Genomic DNA, 23882 nt, shown 5'->3' on the forward strand with positions numbered 1-23882 from the left:
CCTGTACCCACATCTCGCCCTGACCTCGTGCCTGCCCACAGTGTCCTTCTCAGGGGTGACAGATGGCCGCACACATCCTCCCAGGGTCTCTGGGCCCACCCCGGGAGCTTTAGGAGGCCTAGATTTATAACCTGCACAACGACGCTTTAATCCCCCTTCCCCCGCCCCCGTGGACTTTTAGATTATTATCGATTTTCCTCCCTCACTTACTAGCTTCCTTCAATTTCCATTTGTTGGAGTTGGGTCAGTGTTGCTGCATCTTCTCTCATTTCTAAGAATTCACTCAGCCAAGTGGGAAACGGAAGGAGAAGTTACAGTTGTACCCTTGCTTTCCTGCCGGTCCCGGCTGATGCTTCCGAGGCTGCTTTTCTTTGAGTGGCCGACACTGCTGAAAATTCTGAGGAAAATTCCTTGCTAGCTGTCCTAATAAAGGACGGTGTGACTCTGGGTACTAACTGCTGTAGACGGAACGCTTGTGCCCCCCTCCCCCTCCCAAGGCGATGGTATTAGGAGGTGGGGCCTTTGGGAGGTGATTCGGTTTAGGTGAGGGTGAAGGCAGTAGTGCCTCCCTGATGGGATTAGTGCCCGAAGAAGAAGAAGAAGAAGAAGAAGAAGAAGAAGAAGAAGAAGAAGAAGAAAAGATCAGAACCCTCTTTCTGCCGTGTGAGGGCAGAGATAGAAAGCAGCTCTGTATAAGCCAGGAAGAGCGCTCTCCCGCTAACCCAACTCTGCTGGCACCCTGGTCCCGGACGGACAGCCTCTGACCATGAGAAAGAAGTTTCTGCGTGAGCCACCCAGTCCATGGTGTGTCTGTTTTAGCATGAATGAAGGAGTTAATTGAGTCAAGTACCAGGGAATCGAAGTACCCATCCTTAGCCCACAGGGCATTTCATTTGAGACCAGGGCTTTGCGTGGACAATACCCTGCATTGGGAAGGCTGTACATAATTTCCAATTTAGGATTCTCTCCGACGCACAGGTTAAACCTAGGCTATTTCATTGTCCAGTTGACTTCAACGCGGCCTGTGCTCCTGTTGTCTTTAGTGACTGACGTTCCAGCTGAGCCACGTGACCTCCTTGGCCCAGTTGCTGTTGTTGTTTTTAATATAATAAGGAAAGCCCCATTAAAGGAAACATCAGGGGTATGCGTGGAGGCAAAGAGAAAACAACAAATCGTAACATGCTCCCTGAGGTGTGTGCGTGAACTGAAAAAGGGAATATCTTACATGTTAAGAGGAGCTTAAAGTAGGGCTGCCAGATACGACTACAGGATTGCCAGTTAAATCTGAATTTCAGATAAGCAATGAATCCTTTTCTTAGTGGAAGGGTGTTCCATTTGGTGTCTGGTGTTATGTGCTAAATTTGGCAGCTCTGTCTCAGCCTTAGTGCTCAAAGCGTAGTCCCTGAATCAGCAACACGGCATCCCGGGGAAGCTTGTTAGAAATGCAGAATCTCAGGTCCCACCCCAGACTTACTGAGTCAGAATCTGCATTTTTCACAGGCTCCCCAAGAATTTAGCCTGCACAGTAACAGGTGAGAAGAACTGTTCTAGAATTTACAACCTGCTCACGTTGGTCTTTAAACGGTGCCGAGAGATTGGCAAGGGAAAAAGAAGTAGAGGAGAGTTTCTCTTGATGACCAGTCATTCTGACAGAATGGAGATTTAAATGCTGACGGGACATAGGCACACCCGCGGTTCCTGCCCTCGAAGGGCACAGTCTTTCCCTCTAGCTCACTTCCTGTTGCCAAACCTGCTTCCTACTGAAGCAGAGTGAGCTCGGCCAGCAATGGCTGAGGGTGGGAGCAGGAAGATGAGGGGCGCTCTTGATCTAGAGGAGCCACTGCTCGCAGCCCCTTGGCCATTATCTCAATATAGCAGATTCACCCAGTGGCTGCCATACTGGCCACATCTATGTGGATCCTGCTTTTTCTATGTAAAGTCATCATCAATGTTGGGGCATCTGGGTGGCTCAGTTGGGGAAGCTTCTGACTCTCGGTTTTGGCTCAGGTCATGATCTCGCAGCTTGGTTGATGTGTGAGCCCCATGTTGGGTTCTGTGATGGTGGCATGGAGCCTGCTTGGGATTCTCTCTCTCTCTCTCTCTCTGTCTCTCTCCCTTCTCTGCCCTACCCCTAATTGCATTTTCTCTGTCTCTTTAATAAATAAATTAAATAAAACTTAATATTAAATAATAATAGTATAATAATAAATAAAAAAAACTTAATAACAAATAAATAAAACTTAATGAAAAATAAAGTCATCATCCATGTCAACAGGTGCCATTCATTTAGTCACGGCTATGGGAAAATACGATACACTGGAGGAAATGGACATCTCCATGGTAGTTGTCATTTCTGTCATTCAGAAATGTTACCATGTGAAATAGTTATGCCCCTGAATCAAGGAAGTATGGGAGAGAGTTGTGGAGTATTGTTCAAAAATAGCCAGGAGAGATGAGGGTTTGGAAGGCAAGTCGAATCAAATACTTAGCATGAGAGGGCTAAGCACGTGGGTGTGCAAGGAAGAGTGTGGCTACAGGAGTCAGACGGATGAAACATAAAGGGCGGCTCAGTCAGCTGAGCATCCAGCTTCAGCACGGGTCATGATCTCATGGTTCGTGGGCTCGAGCCTACATCGAGCTCTCTGTTGTCAGTGCAGAGCCCGCTTCGGATCCTCTGTCTCCTTCTCTCTCTGCACCTCCCCCATGTTCACTCTTTCTCTCAAAAATAAATAAAACACATTGAAAAGTTTTTTTAAAAAAGCATAAAGAGGAAGAAATGCCTGGGTTGCCAGTGGCCTCCTCAAGCAGGCTTGAGTTAGGAGCTCCAGACCAGTACCAGCTCTGTCAGGGCTAATAGGTACCTCTGTCACATAATCCATTAACACTCATTGATAGGTTTTTTTTTTAAATCAAAGTTCTGCTTCTTTGATTGGAATAACCTTTCTTTCTTTAAAAAAATTTTTTTAATGTTTATTTTTGAGAGAGAGAGAGAGCGACTGAGTATGAGCAAGGGAGGGGCAGAGAGGGAGACACAGAATGTGAAGCAGGCTCCAGGTTCTGAGCTGTCAGCAGAGCCCAACATGGGGCTTGAACTCACAAACTGTGAGATCATGACCTGAGTAGAAGTTGGAAGTGTAACCGACTGAACCACCCAGGTGCCACTCTTTCTTTCTTTTTTTTACAAGCATCCTAAACAGTTAAGAAGCCCTATCATCTGAAAAACCATACTTCAAATGTAGGGAAAAATAGTTATTATCTGCATTACAAGTGGATTTTCCAACTTACAAAATAGTTCAGTGGAATTAAAAAAAATCTCATATATGATCCTAGATCAATTAATATTTGGATGGAATGAGAACAAAGCTTCAATTAAATGTAACTCAACAAGTCTTTATGGGTTATCTACTTACTATGCTATCAGATAGAAAGTTATTAAGATTTCATTGCAGTAGAAAAATTTTAAAAAAGGAACTAAAAGAAACTATGAAATGTTAATTTTTCAATGAGAATATAATTTGAGTCACAAATATTTGACAGCCTCATTTTTAAAAAATAGTACACTGGGTTACCCTTACCTGCATACAGCCCTCTAATGGGATCCCATGGACCTAAGGATAAAATTCAAATCTGGTCCCTAAGTACTGCTTTGGTGGTTCTCCACCTGCGTGGTCCTTTCCCAAACCTACAGTGTGACAGTATGGTGCCTGACAGTCCAAAATACACTGTCTTCTCTCCAGCCACTGTGCTTTTCACTGGTTGGCAGATGTCACCACTGTCACATTACACTTAATTCACTGAGACTTGCACAGTGCCTGGGCAGAGGGAGTGCTTAATAATACTGCTGATGGACTGAGGAAATGAATGAATGAATGTAGATCCACTAACTCTTTTATAGAGCTCAGGATCTGTTTCATTTGTTCTCCTAACCTGGGATGGGGGAGAGAAACAATATTTAGCAGCCATTTGTTTAGAGGCAGGATATTGACGTGAAAAGAACACTGGGCTTGGATTTGGGAGATTTCCAGCTTTTACACTTGCTAGTTGTGCACTCTTAGCCTAATCGTTTACCCTACTGCATTCCTGATCTACGGGAGAAATTCAGCTGAACCCGCTCTCCTCTGGCACTAAATTTAATGGTCATCATTGTCCCCATTCATTCTCTTGATGGAGTGTATATAGTCCCGTCCCCAACCCCCACCCGAAACAGTTCTTTGTATTTCCTTTTGTGGATGCACTAATAGCCAGCAACCTGTGTAACCATGGGAATGTAGTTGAAAACACAGCCTTCATTTCGGCCAAGGCTGAAAGGTAAACACAGATGGGTAACAGAGCAGTTCAGGAAATCAACCACTTTATTCATTAGGCCATCTGGTCATCCTTTAAAGTGTCTTTCTGTACAGTCATTAGGAAAAGACACAGAAACTGTGCAGTTTCACAGCTGAATTTTGCTGGCCAAAGGTCTCCTTCCTACAAGGCTGGACACTGGTAAATTACTAAAGCATTTTTGAGGGAGTATGTTGTTGATATCAAAATACCTGTCTCCCCTCATGATCTAAAATTTGGATGTTGATGTTTTTGGAGCAACTTGAAATGATTACAGCTCTTTCTATAGCTGTCTTGTTTTTGCCTCGCTAAGCTCTCTCTAGTATGGCTAATAGTATCATTATGAATAGATGCTAAAAGAATCCCACTCAGCAGTGTGAGAAATAACATCTAATGAGCACCTTACCTGCACCCCTGCTTTCCTTCTGCAGATGCTTCTGAACTTAATATCCCTGTACCTTCCTGTTTCCTTTGGATCACAGCTGCTTCATATGCTTGAAAATACCCACAAAGGCGCAGAACACACCCCCCTCTCAACTTCTCCACCTGCTGGTCGATCCCCAAAGATTTCTTGAGTCCAATTTACCAGCTGCTCTGCCCACCTGCATCCCCGCTGAGGTGTGCTCGGGCAGCCTCCTCTCCTGGTGGCTTGCTCTGCTTGCCAGCTCCCAGCCAGTACCCCTGTCCAACTCCTCCACCCTATGAAAACTCGGGCCAACCCCATTTCTGGGCTGAATTAAGAAATTCAGAAGGTCCATATCAAGGGGCAGCAGCACCAGGCAGCCAAGCAGCAGGGTGGGAACAGAACCATTTCTCATCACGAGGTCCCAGTGGGACTTTTTGGGGCAGGGAACCTCTAAGGCACCTTCCTGGTTGTCTCTTGGTCATTTTCTTTTTCCCTTTCCCTTCCAATGAGCACATCAAAAACTGTTTTGCTCCAACAGTGAGAGACATTACCGTTGGACTCTCACTTCCTGTTTAACTTGCTAAGGGAAAAAACAGAAAGCCATGCAAATTTAACTGCGGATAAAAATAGCTCCGCTGTCTTAAAGTCATTAAGTGAACATAAAAGGCTCTTTGTGATTTCAGGATATCTGGAACCTGGCATCTGTCACCATTCCTCCGTCCCCCTCCAGAGGCGAGGCATTGAGAACGAGGATTCCACGCTTAATGGCACCTTGAGAGTAAGGGCTCCCAGGTGCCCATCAAACTTGTCACTTTGAACAGCTGTCGCTAAGTGAGGATGGGCCCCACCACCCTCCGTCGCGTTTTGCATGAACAGGCCTGCAGAGCGGTGCCCCTGAAGGCGTCCGGAGCCGGATGCGTGCCGCCCCGGCCCAGGCACGGGGGGCCACCCTCACCTGGCTTTGCTGTGGCCGTTCCAGCATTCCTCCTCGTTGGACGTGCCGGCCGTCATGCTTTCATCTTTGCAGATGGTGTAGGGCAATGCCGACCAGACCTTTTTAGAGAGCTTCAGTTTCTCTTTTATGTCTGTGACCTGATCAAGAAAGCAAGGAAAGAGAGTGAATACTCTCCCCAGGCGTTGCCCATTTCTACACAAGGACACGACACAGGTGAAGGTTAGAGAATCTGTGATCGGACTAGAATGGAACTCTTTCAGTTCAAAGGGAGAGACACCAAGCAGCAGGATTTACTGCCCAGGCCAGCCTCCCTACCTCCTCCCTCAATCTTCCTCTGGCTTCTGGCAGAGAGTTCTCAGGTAATTGGCTTTTTCTTTTCCATCTTTTCTGTCCTCCCATGCTTTCCATTAAAAACTTACAAAGCATCTCAACTGGCTTCGGGTCCCTCTCCGGCTGGGAGAAATAGGTGTTCCCCACTGCAGATTCCCTAAGTGTATTCTTTAGAATTCATTTGCTCAGATGTCAGATAAATGCACTGAAACAATGCACCGAGAGATAAAATGCTTTTCCCAATGGTCTATTTGTTTCTGTAAGAAATAAATATTCTCACTAATTCGACTGCTGGTAACCTCTGCTCTTAACCAATTGACAGGTCCATATAGCACACTCTTGGATGGGGAGTAGCAGCCCAAACATGTGGGGAAAATCTCTACACAGGAAGAAAAAAGTCATTCCAAAAAAAGGTAAGTGTACAATCCACAGCCCTAGGGATGGATGGCAGGAAAAAGCTTAGAAACCCAGCTGGACTATTTTTAGGCTCAGCACTGACTTTTCACCTGCAGAAAGGATAGAGACAGGGAATCAGTACCATTTTGGTTCCATAATTAACATCTGGGTTCATGCAGTCACAGCCCTGATTTTCTGTTCTGCCTATGTGACCACTGGGAAAGTCTGTGGGTGGTTGAAATGCATCCATTATAGGTTGGATTAAGTGCCCCCCCCTCCATTCATATGCTGAAGTCTAAACCTCAGTCCTTCTGAATGTGACCTTGTTGGGACATAGGTTTTTGCTTTTTGGTTTTTTGGTTTTTTTCTCTTGTTTTCTGTTTTTCTTTTTACAGAAGCCAGGAAGTTAAAATGAGGTTTTGAGGATAACCCTAATCCATTATGACTGATATTTTTGTAAAAAGGGAGACTTTGGACACAGAGATAGGCATAAAGGTAAGACAATGCAGAGAGAAGTAGGAAGAAGACATCTACCTACAACCAATGAGAGGGACCTGGAAGAGAACCTTCCCTCACAGCCTCAGAAAAATCCAGTCCTTCTGACATCTTGGTTTCAGACTTCTCACCTTCAGAGCCAGGAGACAATAAATTACTGTTCTTTAAGCCACCGCGAGTGCACACCCACACAGCATCGTCGAAGGGACAACACTGAGATTTATACATTTGACATCGACAGCCTTTGGAAATAAGTTATTCTATGTTTACTAGGGATGGAGTATAGAGTTTTACAAAAAAAAATTCCAAGGCTCTTTTGTTAGGTTTAAGAGTGAACACAAAGGAATATAAGATCTCTGTCCCAGTCATGTTTCTTAGTAGTTCCAGAATTATACGGTCTTTGGCCCTTGCTTGTCTCTGATTCTGATGAGGAGGATAGAGGCTTCAGTACCGAGACATGTCTGAAAGTGCTAACAATGGCCAGAGAACTGAATCTGAGAACCTGGCACCTCCTCCAACGTTCCTTTTGTTTTAGGTCATGAAAGGAACTCAGAAGCAATGCCAGGAAGGAGCTCGCACACAGCCATTGTTTAGGATGACTTGAGACCTGCACTCTCTGACTTCTGCCATTCGCGCTGACCTTGGCCCATGGGCTACCCTAACCCCTGGCCAATCTGACCGGGTATGGGTGTTTTAACAAGACCCGGTCCTTTTCTGCTGCCACCTTGGGCACAGGTGTGGGCTCAGGTTGGCATTCGCTTTTTACTTTTTGTTTGAAAGACATGTGGCCATTTCTCTCTAGCCATAGATGAATGCACATCCTGTTTATCAATTACAAGAAGACACAACCCCCAGAGGCCAACTAATAAATGTTGAAAGAATGACAGAAAAAAATCACCATTCTGCAACCATCATAGTTATAATTAATCTCAGCAAGCATTATCTATAGATGCTGTTGTGGGTTGAATTCTGTCAAAGTCCTAACCACAGTATCTGTGAATGTGACTTTATTTGGAAATGGGGCTGTTGCAGAACAGCAGGTTAAAGTGGGATCATTAGGGTGGGCTCTCATCCAAAATGACTTTGTCCTTATAAAAAGGGCGAATTTAGGCATGGGCACAGATATACACAGATATACGCATGTGGAGATGAAGGCATTGATCAGGGTGATGCATCTACAATCCAAGGAACGACAAAGATTGCCAGAAAACCAGCGGGTGCTAGGAGAGAGTCAGGGGACAGATTCTCCATTACAATCCCAGAAGGAACCAACCCTTCTGACATCTTGATCTTAGACGTCTAGTCCTCCAGCTGTGAGACAATATATGTCTGTTGCAAGCCACCCACTCGGTGGTACTTGGTTACAGCACCCCTAACAAACTGGTACAAATGCAAAAAACACCGGGCGTAAGTTTGATGGGGAATAGGATGCTTACACAATCTCCACGCACTCCCCGCAGATTACCCATTATTACAAAAGGAAACTGGTCACTCTACAGAGCAGAAACTCGACAGGCCCCACCTTAACCAAGGGGTCAAAGTAGTAGTGGGACACCGTGATTTTAGGCACCTCTGGATGTGAGGTGACAAGAAGGACACATCACTTATGTAGCTAAAATTCCTAACCTGGATCCAATCATGAGGTCACGTCCGACAAACACAATGTCCAAGTTGGTGGACACTCTATAGGACAACTGGCTTGTATATTCCAAATATGTGACTCATAAAAGACAAGGGCGGGCTGAAGATGTCTTCTCGATTAAGAAGAGTAAGAGACACGGGATTCAAATGCAGTGTCGGATTCTGGATAGGTCACTAGATCAGAAAAATAATTGCCAGAAAGGATATTATGGAGATAGTTGGCAAAATTTTAATATTGCCTTTGTATCACATAATATTGTATTGGTGTTTAATTTTCCAAATATGAGCTCATACTGTGGTCACATAGGAGAATGTCATGTTTTTAGAAGAGATACATGGGACTATTTAGAATTAAAGGGTTATGGTTTCTAAAACATACTCTAAAATGTTTCAGGAATCATCTTCATCATCATCACCATCTTCATCATCATCATCATCACACAGATGTATAGAGATAGAGCAAGATAGAAAATGTGGCAAATTTTTAATGGTGAATGAATCCAGATGGAAATATATATATATTTTTCAAAAAGCATTTTCCAGTACCTTTGAGTGTTTTCAAAATAAAGCATGTCAAAAATGAACTCCCTCACTTGATTTGTTCCACAAGGTGTCACATTAGTGTCTCTAACCTTTGCAACCTGGGATGCCACCCCAAAGCCACTCATTCTCACTGTTCTCAAACACAAGTCCCAGAAAAAGCACCGGGTATTACATATTCATAACTAATTCAGAAAACTACCACTAGCTTTATTTATTACTAAAGTACTGTAGGGGGTATCTGTCCCATAATAAAGCACACCAGGAATGACCATTCTCCCTTCTGCTTATTTAATGCTAAGAATCCCTCCTTTACACTGTGGGAATCTGAACCAAACATACATATTTTGAGACAGAGAAAGAATAAAACGTTATGACATCTCACAGGTATCTCCTCTTTTGAGGTTTGGAAAATTTACTTGTGTATGCTGTGCTGCTCATTCTTTAAACCACACTCAAGCACTGTGTCTTTCAGGGAGGATTCTGTGGCCTCCCAATTCGTTGGATTCAGTTTTCTGTGGCCACAGTGCCCCGTTCATGATTCTAAGTACTGGGTACTCCAAGCTTCTATAATTGGCTTACTCTTCTGATTCTAAGACCACATGCTTCTTGATGCAAGGACAGGGCTCGAACTGGTCACCCTCAGTGCTTAGATGAGCCAGCTGGCCAGTTACCCCAGTTCTCCTGGGACATGGGGGATTCTAGGACACACCATATTTTCAGCGTTAAACTGGGAAGTCCCAGCAAACCAGGAAAAGGTGATCGTACACATCTTAGCACAAGGTAGATTAATAATAATAATATATTGATTGGAAAAACAGATTTAATTGTCCCAATCTGCCACAGGCAATCTTGCTAATACAAAATCGTGTGGTCCCACAACGCGCACTCATGTCAGAAAGGCAGGAGCAGAGATGGGCTGTATCTGTCTATGTGAGGAGCAACGTGGGCCCTCTTGGAGTCACACAGGGCATTTTGTAATCAGGTCGTGTTCTCTCTGGCATTTCAGTAGCCAGGCGTTTCCACGGTGCAATCGGAGGACATAACAGCAAAGGAGCAGCACGAGATATAAATGCTGTTTTAACGTTCTGCACGGAAACATCGGCCAATGGGCTTCCAGCCTAGGTTGCCTATGTGGACAAGTTGGAAAAAAGGGACCCTACTAGCCACCAGGGAGGCACATGCCTTTGATTCCAAAGGATAGCTGATTGATTGCAGTTTTTTTCAGTATCATGCAAGTGTCTCAATCCTTACACTGTTTAGAAATATTTTCTCATTTTCTCTTATTTTTATTTCTGCAGAATGTGTGTGACCACTTTGCTGTAGCTCCAGACCTGAGTTGGTTTTAAGAAATTTCTTCATGGAAATGTAAGCGCACACAACAGTGAGCTAAGCTTTATATCAGCAAGAATTAGCAAGAACTGTGAGTAAAAACGCCTTGCTGAAGTAACAGTGAGTCCTGATTCATTATACTAATGCAAATCTGATGGGAACAGAGGCCTGGGGTCACTTAGAGAATTTACAGCAGTCAGCAGTGCCTTTTCTCTGCTTCCCCCATAAACTATTCTAGGACAAACTAACTTTCTCAAATACTTGCAAGCTATATTTACCATCTGTCCCAGGTTACATAGCTAATACTGTAATATTAGTGATACTAGTAATACCTGAGTATTCAGGGATTTGCATCTGTGCCACCAAGAGGTTTTGAAAGTTAACTGCTGTCACACCACGGGGCTCTGATCCAAATACACACTGTTGGGGACCACAGGGAAAACATGACCCTCTTCTAGAACTTATCTGTGTGGAGTTTATTCTCATTTCTGACAATTTCAACTCCTGGTACCCGTAAGAGCATAGACTCTTTGTTGAAGGCTGAGCAGAAGGTGCTGATTAGAGGAAGACAGAGGTACAGATTTCATAACCACCCGTACAGAATTGCCAAATTAGACAAAAGAGTGAGGAAACTGACAAGGTGCAGTGATCATTAAGGACAAAGGAATTAGCAAAATCAAAGAGCAGGAAGGCTGATCGAAGGACTAGTGTCTGATAATTTCATTTAAAAAAAGATCTTGCCCCAAATAGTTCCAGTTCACAGGAGATATTGGGGATACAGGGAAAAAGTAAGTAACACCATAAATAAATGATCAAGTACATTCAGTGTGTGGGATATAAGGCAACTGGCCTCAACTCTTCGAAAGAGGTAAAAATTATAAAAAGGCAGGAAGACTGTTGCAGATGAAAAGAAACTAAAAATGTAACAACCTAATGCTAGGTATGGACTTTACTGAATCTTGGATTTGGAAGAGGTAAATACCTAGTTTGAGACAACTGGAGAATTTTGAATAAAGAATAGACAGTAGATGATATTATTGAATTACTGATAATATTCTTAAGTGTAATCATTGTATTGTGTTTATGTAGGAGACCATCTTTGCTTTTAAAAGATTTATGTTGAAGCTTTTTATCTTGATGAGGTCCCAACAGTTCATTTTTGCTTTTATTTTCCTTGCCTTCAGAGATGTGTCAAGTAAGAAGGTGCTGCAGTTGAGGTCAAAGAGATTGTTGCCTGTTTTCTCCTCTAGGGTTTTGATAGTTTCCTGTGTCACATTTAGGTTTTTCATCCATTTTGAGTTTATTTTTGTGTATGGTGTAAGAAAGTGGTCCAGTTTCATTCTTCTGGATGTTGCTGTCCACTTTTCCCAGCACCATTCGCTAAAGAGACTGTTTTTCCATTGGATATTCTTTCCTGCTTTGTCTAAGATTAGTTGGCCATACATTTGTGGGTTCACTTCTGGTTTCTCTATTCTATTCCATTGGTCTATGTGTCTGTTTCTGTGCCAATATCATACTGCCTTGATGATTACAGATCTGTGGTAGTGGTTAAAGTCCAGAATTGTGATGCTTCCCATTTTGGTTTTCTTTTTCAACATTACTCTGACTAGTTGGGGTCTTTTGTGGTTCCATACAAATTTTAGGATTGTTTGTTCTAGCTTTGAGACAAATGCTGGTGTAATTTTGATTGAAATTGCATTGAATATGTAGATTGCTTTGGGTAGAATTGAAATTTTAACAATATTTGTTCTTCCAATCCATAAGCATGGAATGTTTTTCCATTTCTTTCTGTCTTCAATTTCCTTCTTATCTTTTCTATAGTTTTCAGTATATACATCTTTTACATCTTTGGTTAGGTTTATTCCTAGATATTTCAATGTTCTTCGTGCAATTGTAAATGGGATCAATTTCTTGATTTCTCTTTCTGTTGCTTCATTATTGGTGTATAGAAATGCAGCTGATTTCTGTACATTGATTTCTGTATCCTGCAACCTTGTTTTTTACTGACTTGAAAAGAGCAAAAAATCAACCTTCATTGAGTCTACACGAGAACTATATGGATGTTCATTTTATTATTTTCTTCAACCATTTCAGTTTTGTTTGAAAGAGTTAAAAATAATGAAAAGTTGGGAAAAGAAATGAAACATTGTTGTCAGGACACATGGTATTTAAGAGCTTGTTGAATTCAGCACAGGGCAGTGACCGACTCAGAGTAGTTGGGAGATGACTGAGCTTTCACTGGGCTCAGACACTCACGCAATCCTCAGTTCTGTTGGTGCTGACATATTATCATTATGCTCTTTTGCAAGTGGGAAACACGGTCTTTGAAAGGTGAGGAGACTTGCCCCACATGCAGTCAATGGTGGACATGAGACTCAAATTCAAGTGTAGGCTTCAGAATCATTACTCTTCACCCCCGACTTGAGAGGAACATGTCCTATAGTCATGTGTCTGGAGCATGGATGTTGGGCTGGTAGTGGAGGTATATGTACATCTCTGAAATGTGCAAGATGATTCAATATGATTCAGGATGAAAACATGAGAACTTCTATCTCTATTTCTTAAATATAAAAGTATGAAGAAGTAAGCTTTCCTAATATTTAATCTATCTACAGATTGATATGGTAATCTATCTATATACAGATATGATGACCATTTCTCAACGATCCTGTGGAAAGAGTAAGACTTTCAGAGTGGAAGGGAGCTCACAGTGGTAGCTCTCTCTTCCATTATCTTATTCCTGGGATATTGAAATCTATCACGGCCCACACATACTGGTTAAATGCACTTACGGGTTAGATTATGAAATTTTAACTAATTAAATGGACGAGTGACTTAAAATGACTTTTGCAAGGCACTCAGATTTCTTTCACTTCAAACTGTGAAAACTGTTTGAAATGAAAGAAAGTAATTAACAAGGGAAAACATTAAAATGGCAGGCTTACTCTTGACACATCTGCCACATTACAAAGTAAAAATAATAATGATTCTTGGTTTTACCCCTTTCTTTAAAATTTGCTACTTTTCGGACACCTTTTACAAGTTATAGAAAATATATTAGTTCAGTAGTACTTGTATATAATTTATGGATAAACAGTTATTAACGGGTGTCGATGATTCTGCCTTTTGCTAGTAGAGGTGTGAGATCAAAAGACTTTGGAGCTTGCACAGGGAATGACACACTGTATTTTGAGTCAGTGACTTAGCAAACAAAAACATTTGCTGAAATCAGTTTAATGAGATAGCGAAGTGTATTGTAATTCAGAAAAAGTTCCATTACTTTGGTTAAATAAGAAAAAGGCTTTTGTTGCTAACATTTTTCATTAAACAGTTCTTATGTGCCGTCTCTAAGTCAGTTTAATGCTATACTCTGGGGATACAAATATGGCCAGTGCCTACTCACTTCCCTTGAAAGATTCCTAGCATCCCTGTGCTGGAAGCAGTAAAAAGACACAGAGCAAATATGCTGAGGTTAAGCAAAGTGCTACCGTAGAACTGATATCAATTTGCCTGACAATTTCTGGGGAGAGCTACATTTCCTCCCAAGCAAATGAGTCTTTGCTAATATTTGCTGTTTCATGGCCACTAAATCTTGCCACGGGAATGATTAGGAAGCTCGATAATTAGTCATTTCTATGCAGAAGGGTTAAAAACAGAAAATGCAGCATGGTCCCTCAAGTTTTCACTTCCGACAATGGGGTGGTTTTATCCATGCAGAAGCCACTGCTTTTAGCCACTGCCCTGGTCGGCAGCTCCTCCTTTTGCTAAGAAGCATCTGTGATTTCCTAACTCCCAGTGTGTACCTGCTCTGCAGCAGAGACTCGGTAAAGTGTTGTGTGTGTCTTGGGTACTTATGAAATATTTGTTGAGTGAATAAATACATGAACAGTGCTGCCGATGATCTTCTAAGGGAAGTAAGATTTCAAAAATGATCGATTATCTGCCAGCTACCCTCTTCTGGACTTTGCTTTGGAGAATAAGGGAGACACGGACAAATTCGGCCGGCCTTCCAAAAAGAAGTGCTTTCCCTGGACCTGATTATCCCCTGAGTGAGAGGGAGGTCTCAGATGGCCCCTCCGATCCTCTAATTAGGATTCTAGTCTCCTGTCATCTCAAATGTCATTCTAGGTGTAATTTACACAGGTATGACAGAAGAGCCTTGGAGATCTCAACGGCAAAGTTGGCTTGGGGAAAAAAAACATGAGAGTTGAAGTAAAAATGGAATGAATCCCACCTTAAGCTGCCTTTACAATCCTTACAAAGACACACTATTTCCAGTAACTTCCCTTTGGGTTTCTAAGCAAGTGACCTATTAAATACTGATTTGGGGTGTTTTTGAACTATTATTACCTTTATCTCCTGTGTGGATCCTTTGATGGGGCACATTTGCTCTCCCCCAAGAGATTTTTTTTCCATGGCTGTCCATCTGCCTACTTGAGGCCCAAAGTCCATCTATACTGGACCTTCTCTTTCTCTTAGATCTTCCCTGTGAAGTGTGAGAAGTGAGCTGTGAGAAAGCCACCTGCTACCCTCAGTCAATCATGCCCACACCAAAATTCACTTCACTGGATACCTGTTGTGTGCACCCGGTTCGATGCCTATTTGTTCATGATTTCTGAAAGATTCCAATGTGCCTATTTCATCTGTATGAAAACATAATGTAACTGGATGTAAATAATATATACCATATCTTTAGAAAAAAGATAGTTAATATTTAAAGGGCTATACACTAAATAATACATATTGAGGGGGGAAAACAATGTGAATATTTTATAGGCTGAAGGTCATTTGTTAGTTTGGGAAAACAATCTGTTTAAAGAAACAAAGTCAGCCTCCCTTTTACCTCATACACAAGGCACTTTGCTTGGTCAAGTTAAGGGAAATTCACAGTATATAATACTTTTCTTGCAACCCGAGGGTTTAATAATCCAGTTTCAGAGACCGTGACCTGGTCCAGCTTTACTCTAGAGAAGAATGATCTTTTATTACAGCACCAAGTCATTCAATTCACGGTGTGAGCCTGCATTAGAATTCAAGTCGTGTATATTTCTTCAGTGATCAAACAGAGGTCTGTGAATGAACCTGTTCACAACTTCTCACACTCACTTGAAAACACATACAGACTGTCTGGAGGAGAGTAAAGTTCTGAAGTCACATTGGGAACACTAAGTCTTCCGATGTGGCCAAATATCTGTAAACACAATCCCCCCGAATATTCTTAAGGAGTAGGGGTTACTAACGCCATTTGGCTCAACGAGGAAGCTGAAGACACAAGAACTGCTCAATCTAGCCACTTAATTTATGTTCAGGTCTAGACTCAAGTCCCTTCTGCTGATGTGTTTTTAGCATCCTATTTACTAGAACTTCAACTCCCAGTGCTTTTGAGTGTGTGAAAGTCTTTGGTGTTATTTTTCATGTCTCAAATTGTTTATAGTGTAATGTTTGGGGAGGTCCTGGAATGCAGGGACACTCACAACATGTTTCCTTTCAGGAAACTATTAACTAAGTCTTGGGGATGACAGTAGGGTCCTGTTGAACACAGTTTGTCAGTGAACCCAGAGTAGACTTTGGTCACATGACACAACACCAAGCATTGTGCTGAAGGCCTGAATCACTAGACAATCTACACCTAGCCTTACATTCTGGACTTTCAGACATTCCCCGGGAATCCAATAATAAGCTCTGGCCTCTTACCATGTTTTTCAAAATATTTTAAAATTTTACCATATTTTTTGAAAAACATTATGTATCTTTCCCTGTGGTGTGGTGCTTTTCACATTACTCCTGAAGGAGACAAACACACATGCATTTTGTAGGAAAAACTAAGAAAGATGAAAAAACCAGTAGGAAGTGACAGAATCCTTGAAGTTCAAAAAGACAATGCTTAGTTTTGTTGAGTTTCTCAGAGGATTGGGAATTGGATGAAAAATTTAGAGTCTGTGTCATTCCCTCTGGCTTCAGGGTTGGTTTCTTGACTATGTGATGATACAGGAGTGAGAGCATGACTCTGAGAAGACAGATGAGGTATTTTTCTGGCAAAGCACTGGTCCTCCTGGTGGAATAAATATGGGAAAACCAGAAATACCTTCCTATGCTGCTCAGGTCAGATTTTTGACATCCATTTTAAGAAAACAATACATTTTTAAATATTCATGTTTATACCTCATGTTCTGATCGTGCCTCATTCCCTATGGTATTACATTTTAGGCAAGTCGGGTGGTAAGCATTCTATATACCTTGGAGATGACAGTCGGACACTGAACTAACACTGAATTCAACGGTGAAAAGAAAAAGACAGGGAGTCATTAGGTCTGCAGAAATGCATATGAATAAAAGTATTATTTTGCACAGTGGGTAGTGAAATTGTGGTATTGTTTACTTCTCAAGTGTGAAAATAGAAATAATTTCAAGGAATGGTTTTGTCATTGAATCATGAAATTTGGAGGCTCAGCAGAGTCCCTATTGTCCAAAGTTTCTAGGCTATTCTTGACAGGCGCTCACTTAGACTCTATTTAAACATTTCCAAAGACAGATATCAATGTCTAGTGTAAAGAGGACTTGAGATTTGTGGCCTGACCCAAAGTAAGTCACTTTCCCTCTTGAGCAGTTCTGTGGATCCATATAGACAAGGCTTGACCACAAAGCATAAGCATATTCTTGTTCTTCCTCTTGTGATTGACATTGAGACTAAGCCACCAACCTTTTTGCTTGCTTTGCTTTGTTCTTTGTGATTTATAGCTAGTTTCAGTGCTGAGAGTGGATTTTTCTCTGACCATCACCTGGTAAATTCTCTTTTTGCTTCATTCTGACCTTGGGTCTCTCCAGTCTTTGCTTGCTCACTCTTTGCTCTGAGCTTTTGAAGTCTGCTCTTCCTTCCTTGGTTGCTAACTTTGTTCTCTGTCGTTTCTCAGGCATTATCTGGGTAGGGTAGGTGCAGACTTCCCCAAGGAGCTTTCCCTGATCTAGAGCATGTATTGTGGCAAGTGCTGATTCTAAACTAGGTTAATAGATATGTGGTCTTCATAAAGCAGGAGAGGAGGATCTCAGATGCATTCTCAAAAGAAGAGAATGAATTCAGTATTTCTAGCAGTTATATAAGGCATGTTAAAGCCATTTGGGTATTGAGTAACAGACCTGTTTCCACCACCATCTATTCTATCGCTATGAAATAAAAATCTTTAGCAATTCTTTGTGGTTTGAAGAACAGATTTCTTCCACTTTCCCTTTATTTCCTAATGTTGTCAGTAAGATCATGACAATGGCCTGGGATTGATCCCTTTGTATAGAATTGTCCTGGACAAAAGCACTGATTCAGAAAACTGCCAGATAAAGTTTTTATGTTTAATAGCCCAGTTTTGCCCATGTGAAATGAAGATTGATGTCCTGAACATCCAGTCTTGGTGAAAAACTTCTGATTCTTTGCCAACTATTACTTCTTCGTAGGTCTTTGACAATACTCAGAAAATCCTTATAGAATTTCTACTTCTACTTGGGATTGACATAATGCCATGATTCAATTTAGCATATAACCACTTGAAGTTACTCCTTTAATATTTCGTTACTCCTAAAATATTGAAATTTCATAGGTAGGCAATGAAATCCAGGGCATTAAAAGTGTGTCTGCTACTTTTAAAAAAAGGGGAGGAGGCATAGCAAAGTGTTACATTTTGAGTTTGGGCACTCCTGAATATTTTATTTTATTTTATTTTATTTTTTTTTATTTTACTCCTGAATATTTTAGAGTCCATCAGTTAATTCCAGTTGTTTGAGGCTGTATTCTTTCATACTGCAGCTGAGAAACAGATGTCTATTTTAGCCTCTTTCTCTGAAGCCACTGTAGATATTTGGAACTTACCAGGGAATGAGAAGCTTCCTTTGCTCACCTGAGGTAGCAGGAATTGTGCAGGACCTTCTTAAGAAAGGTATTGCAAACATGATTCCATCCATGAGGGAGTGTCCTTGCCAAGAGGTTCACATATTGGAAAGGTAACTCACAGACAAATATTCAGATACACACAGACAAATATTCAGAAAGTCATACGGGGAAATCAGATGTATTGAAATTCTAAAGTAATTTAGGGTAGAGATGGGTTGTCCTAAATATTTTATGAAATAGGCAAAAAATAGTATATAAATCTCTTCTGGGTATATGTGATTTCATTTATACTTAATTATGTAGATTTGTTGTATGTGATAGAAAATAATTTTTTTAAATGTTTTATTTATTTTTGATACAGAGAAAGACAGAGCATGAAATGGGGGGCAGAGAGAGAAGGAGACACAGAACTGGAAGCAGGCTCCAGGCTCTGAGCTAGTTGTCAGCACAGAGCCTGACGCGGGGCTCGAACCCACGAACGTGAGATCTGACCTGAGCCGAAGTCGGAGACTTAACTGACTGAGCCACCCAGGCGCCCCATATGTGATAGAAAATAAATGATATTTTTTGCACCCATCATGTTACATTTATGACATAACACAATGTTCTGCCTTTTCCTTCATGAGTCTAATTGGGAATCGCTTCAAGTTGAATTGCCAGTGATTTTGGCTTAAGGGATTTTGAGGAACAACAGAATGAGATACTAATAAGTGCACCCAAGAACATAAGTCTGAATCATAAGACCCAAGGATGTCTATGAACTCTACCTCAAGCAGATATCTATACATTGGAAAGAGAGAGCATGGTTTAGTGGATAGTTCTTCCTGTGAGTCTCAGCTCCAATGTCCCCCAAGGGATTCCTCCTGTGACCTCCACAGTCACTTCCCAGGATGTGCTCCAAGAGATCCCTCTGGTTTTTCCTGTCGGACAGATTTCCCCATTTATTGTAGTGGGTCTTCCCTCCCAGAATGCAGGTGACATAGGGGCTGGACCTTTGTGTTCATGGCATCCTAGGAAATGAGTGTCCCATCTGGCAAAATGCCTGGTTTATGGTAGAACTCAAGAGATGGCAAATGAATGAATGAATGAAGTAGAAGAGTCGGCAGAGGGTAAATTTAAATTCTGACTTCAAATTAAGTTGAAATTTAAATTCTAGATGTTTTCACTTGCAAAATAACTTATTGCCATAGGAAGGAATGTCTCTCTTGTAAACTCCCCTATTTCATGGAGAAATGACTGCTCAGGGTCTATTTATGAGTAGTCAATTCAATTAAACACACACACACACGCACACGCAAACACTCACCTGTTTAGTGTCCACAATGTGCTAGGCACACAGTGATAGATATAAAATGGTCCTGCCTTCAAGGAACATTCTACACAGTAAGGAGAGGAAATTTACACATAAATAAGCATAGTAAATCGCTCATATGTTTATGGGCTGTATGGCAGAGTAAGATCAAGATTTTATTGTTGAGTAGATGGAGGGATCAAGGGAAGCTCCAAGGAAGAGGTGGCAGTTGAAAGGCAGCTTACGGGATGGATAGCATTTTGCAGGTAGAAGCATGGTAAAGAGCTGGTTTTGGCCGAAGGACCCTGAGTGGCAAAAGCTCAGAGATATAAAGGCTTTTCAGTTGGGGAGAGAGGTGCCCAGGGCATGGAGGGACATTTGCTTTAACTGTCACTTTGGCAAAGTCATAGAATTTCCCTACAAACTGGTTTCAAAGTGGAGAAAATACCACCTCCCCAACTATCCTCTTAAAGATTTAATAAAGCCGAGCAAGTTTATATATTGCTCGGGCACTTGGAGCTGGAAGTTCTTAATGCATGGAAATAGCGCCATGGGGACAGATGGCATAGGGTGACTAAAGTGCACTCTTTCTTGGAAACCAAGTTCTTATCCCTGTGAGGTAAATTACCTTTTCCTGGGAGCCATCTGGTTACCTTAAAGATCCAATTTACCCCATGGAGCATCAATGAGGGGTGCCATTTACTCCTCTTATGATTAAACTCCATGATATAATTGTACTTGACTTTCACCTTTATATCTTAAGCATCCAATAACCTAAATAGATACTCTTAGTCTCCTACAAGCAGCAAGGATGTCAGAGCTCCCCCCTTTTAGCTCTAGTGGGAGAGGAACAACCTTGTAAAATGGCAGAATGGCCTTTCTGGTCCAGAAAGAAATGAGAGTCTAAAGCAGCAATCACTGCTAGAAATAGCATACCAGTCGCAAGTGTGAACTATGTATGTAATTTAAAATTTTCTAGTAGCCACATTAAAAAAAGGGATAATAAGTTAATTTTAATAGTATTTTCTGTTTAACCTATATATCCAAAATATTATTTCAACATTAATAAATATGAAAAATATTTAATTTTAAATCCTTTTTTGGTACTCGTCTTTCAATGTTAGGTGTGTATTGTACAGTTAGAGCGCACCTCGATTCAATCTACCGTTATCTGCAGTGCTCAGTGGCCACACGTGACTAGTGGCTGCCATATTGGATGGCACAGGTCTCAGAATCTAGTGTGGTTTCTACTCTTATAGCACATGTCAGTTCTGTCTATAGCACATTTCGAGTGCTCAATAGCCATGTGTGATTGGTGGCTAGAATGCAGGTCGAAGGTCCTTCCTGAGCTGATCTGGAGTGGGGACCAGTGATGTAAGAGGGGCTGAATTTTTTGAATGAGTTGAAGACATGCCATTTGCTTAACATTAGAGCATTCTGCACATCCTGAAATTTTGGGGTAGGTTGCACATCAGGTCAGCAGAGTTCGTTTGCATGTCTCTCTCTCTCTCTCTCTCTCTCTTTTTTTTTTTTTTGATGCCATTCTCCCATTGTTCACTGCCTCTCCTTAATCAATTGCCCAAAATGCATCAGGAAAGAACTGAACTGAAATTAGGTTATATTTGAAGTGTGGCTGAGATCCAGCATATCCCCAGAGTTGTTTCCATTTATGTAAATGGGAATATGTTGCATTCAGCTTTGTGATGTCTGCCAACGTCACAAAGATTTCTCGGCTTATGTTTATTTCACTGAAGTAGAAAAGTACACAAATCATATATGAAAAGTTTGAACAATTTCTTCCAAGATACCCATAAAAAATCTTAAAGGGTTCCCCCTCTCTTCTTTTCACAAGATTTACACTCTTGAAAATTAATTGCATCAAGCCATTGATAATGCAAAAACCATAGGTTACCAAAGAGCAGAGAGTACCTTATTGATTTACTGTAATTTTGAGTTATAAGTTGCATACTGGCTTTGGAAATGCACATGCATTTTAAAGACAAAAGCCTGTCAAAAAGTTGATACAGAAGAAATTAAGTTCAAGGCAGCCCAGAATCATTCCACCTTTTCCTTCAAAGTCCACCCTTCCCTGTGGGCAGTTAGAGACAGTCTTCTACCGTAGCCACCAGATGGCAGTGTTGTCCAATCTTTCCTCTCCTTCCGGCACTTCCCACAGGCTTCCCAGAAAATAAAATTGTAGATTGTTCCACTACATATAAAACTGACAACCCTGTTATTTTAAACTTGAAACTGACAGGCTGTTATTTTAATGAGGTCTGCCAGAGCCAAGGTTAACCAAAGCTTTATTTCCCTACAAAATGTTAAGGCCATAGTTCTAAAAGGGGGATGTGAAATTTTATGTTATTGGTACTTTCTGTGACTGTATAAGTTTCAAGATATTTTTTGATAAGTAAAGCTATATGACAAATATGGACATATGTTTATATATATACTAAATTATGAATGAAAATCGGTTCAAATTTCTCCCAATATGTCCTTTTGCTCTGTTACCTTTCACAGAAATTAGAAAAAAATCTTTTCTACAGTTACCCATTTCTGCCTATGTTGAAGCAAAAGTATATATTTTTGGTACCTTAAATTTCTAGCTTAATGAGTCAAAGGAAAATTCAAAGCTATATTAATCCTATTAATATTCCAAAATGAAATCAAGTATAGTATTTGATTCTTTATTTCTATAAAAAAAAGGTTAGATCCAGAACAGTAAAATGTAGTTACAAAGAATTTTCTTTTACACCAGGTACTTCTATGTGTGGTGGTTAATGGCATTATAATTTATTTCCTTTCCCTTGAAATGCCTTTTTATGTTGATCAAGAAAGTATTTAAAGTCAGTTGCTAACTGTGCCAATATTAAAAACATTAGTAACTAGCTTTTCTCAAGTGATTTTGCTCACACTTTTTCCACCTTTTTACTTGCTCCACAAATTAATTCCTTAAATTTAATGAATCCTCCTGTCTCAAGTTAGGAACTTAGGTCCTGCAAATGCTCAGTCTAGTTCTACATTTCCAGAATTTGCTTTAAATGAATATTGTAAGCAGGATTCTTGTGATTGGCCCAAGGCCTGTCCACAGAGATTTAAACTCAGGAAGAGCCATGATTTCTGAAAGCAGGCCTCAAATAAATAAATTCATGATCAGTTATTTATTGGTGGCCATGTCGTTCAAGTCACAGCTACTTAACGCAAACTTACCACGTATATATAAGGAACTGTGCCTTGTAGACCAGGCTTACCAAACTCAGTAAGAAACTGTGCCACATAATTTGCAGAACATGATGCAAAATAAAAATGTGGGGCTTCTTGTTAAAAAACTAAGAATTTTAACCTGGGCAGTAGCAGAGCATTAAATCAAGTGAGGGCCCTTCTAAATGTGGGGCCCTGTGTGACACCCACAGATCTGCCCTGCTGGTCCTCAGGAAGCTGTAGTCTGGTGGGGTTTTACTGATCTATACAACCAGGAGGTGAGACAGATGCTGATAACAAGCACTGATCATACTGATGGCTGCCATACCTATTAGATACCCAGCAATAATATCCGTATTACCTCCAATTTGCACAAAAATGTGGAAAGGTAGCCATTGGTGCCTTCACTTTACAGCGTGATGACTGAGAAGTGCAGTGAACTTTTCATTTATGTTGTGACCTTTTCACTCACTGAGATGTCATCTCTATGGCAGGCACTCCCTTAAACCCATCATGCATACCTCATTGCATGGTCCTCATGACCCCACTTGAACAATGAGGAAACTGAGGCTGTGAGACATTCAATCACTTGGCTTCAACCGCATAGCAAGTAGAAGGGCTGGTTTTGAATCTTGACAGTAGGGCTCCAGAGCCTGTGTCCTAAAACTTCAGGCCATACAATAGAGCTGACCAGCTGGAATGTTTTAATGCTTCTTAAAAGCTGTGTGGACTGTTGGTAAATCTCACTCATTTGAAAAACGATGGAACTTTAAAAAGAAAGGGAAGAGGAGGAAAGGCAAGATGGCGGAGAAGTAGGGAGCTCTGTAATCTTCGCCTGCCTGCATCCATCAAGCTGAGAACGACTGAAGCGTCCATACTCTGCAAGAGTGAGAGGAGAACACAAAGGCTCCAGAAAGAAGACAACCTCAAAGATGCCTGAGTGAGTGAGTGTGAACTGGGGAAATTAAAAAACAGGCCGAGCCCTGGAGGGGGTGGGAGCCCCAGCCCAACCAAGGAAAGTGTACGGAGCCCTGGAGAAATAAGGGGAAGAGAAAGAAAGACTGAAAACGCTCATGGTACTGTCTCTAGAGAAGAG

General features: G+C 41.3%; 1 protein-coding gene and 1 long non-coding RNA gene across 4 annotated transcripts in view; one reads left to right on the forward strand and one right to left on the reverse strand.

The window, feature by feature from the left end:
- Nucleotides 1–23882, reverse strand: part of GPC6 (glypican 6) — a 1091050-nt gene that overhangs the window by 17408 nt on the left and 1049760 nt on the right. Inside the window, exon 7 of the mRNA XM_029936540.1 lies at nucleotides 5685–5821. Coding sequence (XP_029792400.1) covers nucleotides 5685–5821 — 137 coding nt within the window. The remainder of the gene's footprint in view (nucleotides 1–5684; nucleotides 5822–23882) is intronic.
- LOC115289382 lies at nucleotides 5424–18694 on the forward strand. 3 transcript variants are annotated; one of them, XR_003907595.1, is made up of 4 exons: nucleotides 5424–6043; nucleotides 6337–6427; nucleotides 10388–10538; nucleotides 18656–18694. It is a non-coding gene; the product is annotated as an uncharacterized LOC115289382 (long non-coding RNA). The 3 variants fall into 3 exon arrangements; XR_003907597.1 differs by having other exon boundaries at nucleotides 10388–10454; nucleotides 18656–18693; XR_003907596.1 differs by lacking the exons at nucleotides 10388–10538; nucleotides 18656–18694 and adding an exon at nucleotides 6806–7538.

The sequence above is a fragment of the Suricata suricatta genome, chromosome 4 (assembly GCF_006229205.1).
Source record: "Suricata suricatta isolate VVHF042 chromosome 4, meerkat_22Aug2017_6uvM2_HiC, whole genome shotgun sequence".
Classification (NCBI taxonomy): Eukaryota; Metazoa; Chordata; class Mammalia; order Carnivora; family Herpestidae; genus Suricata; species Suricata suricatta.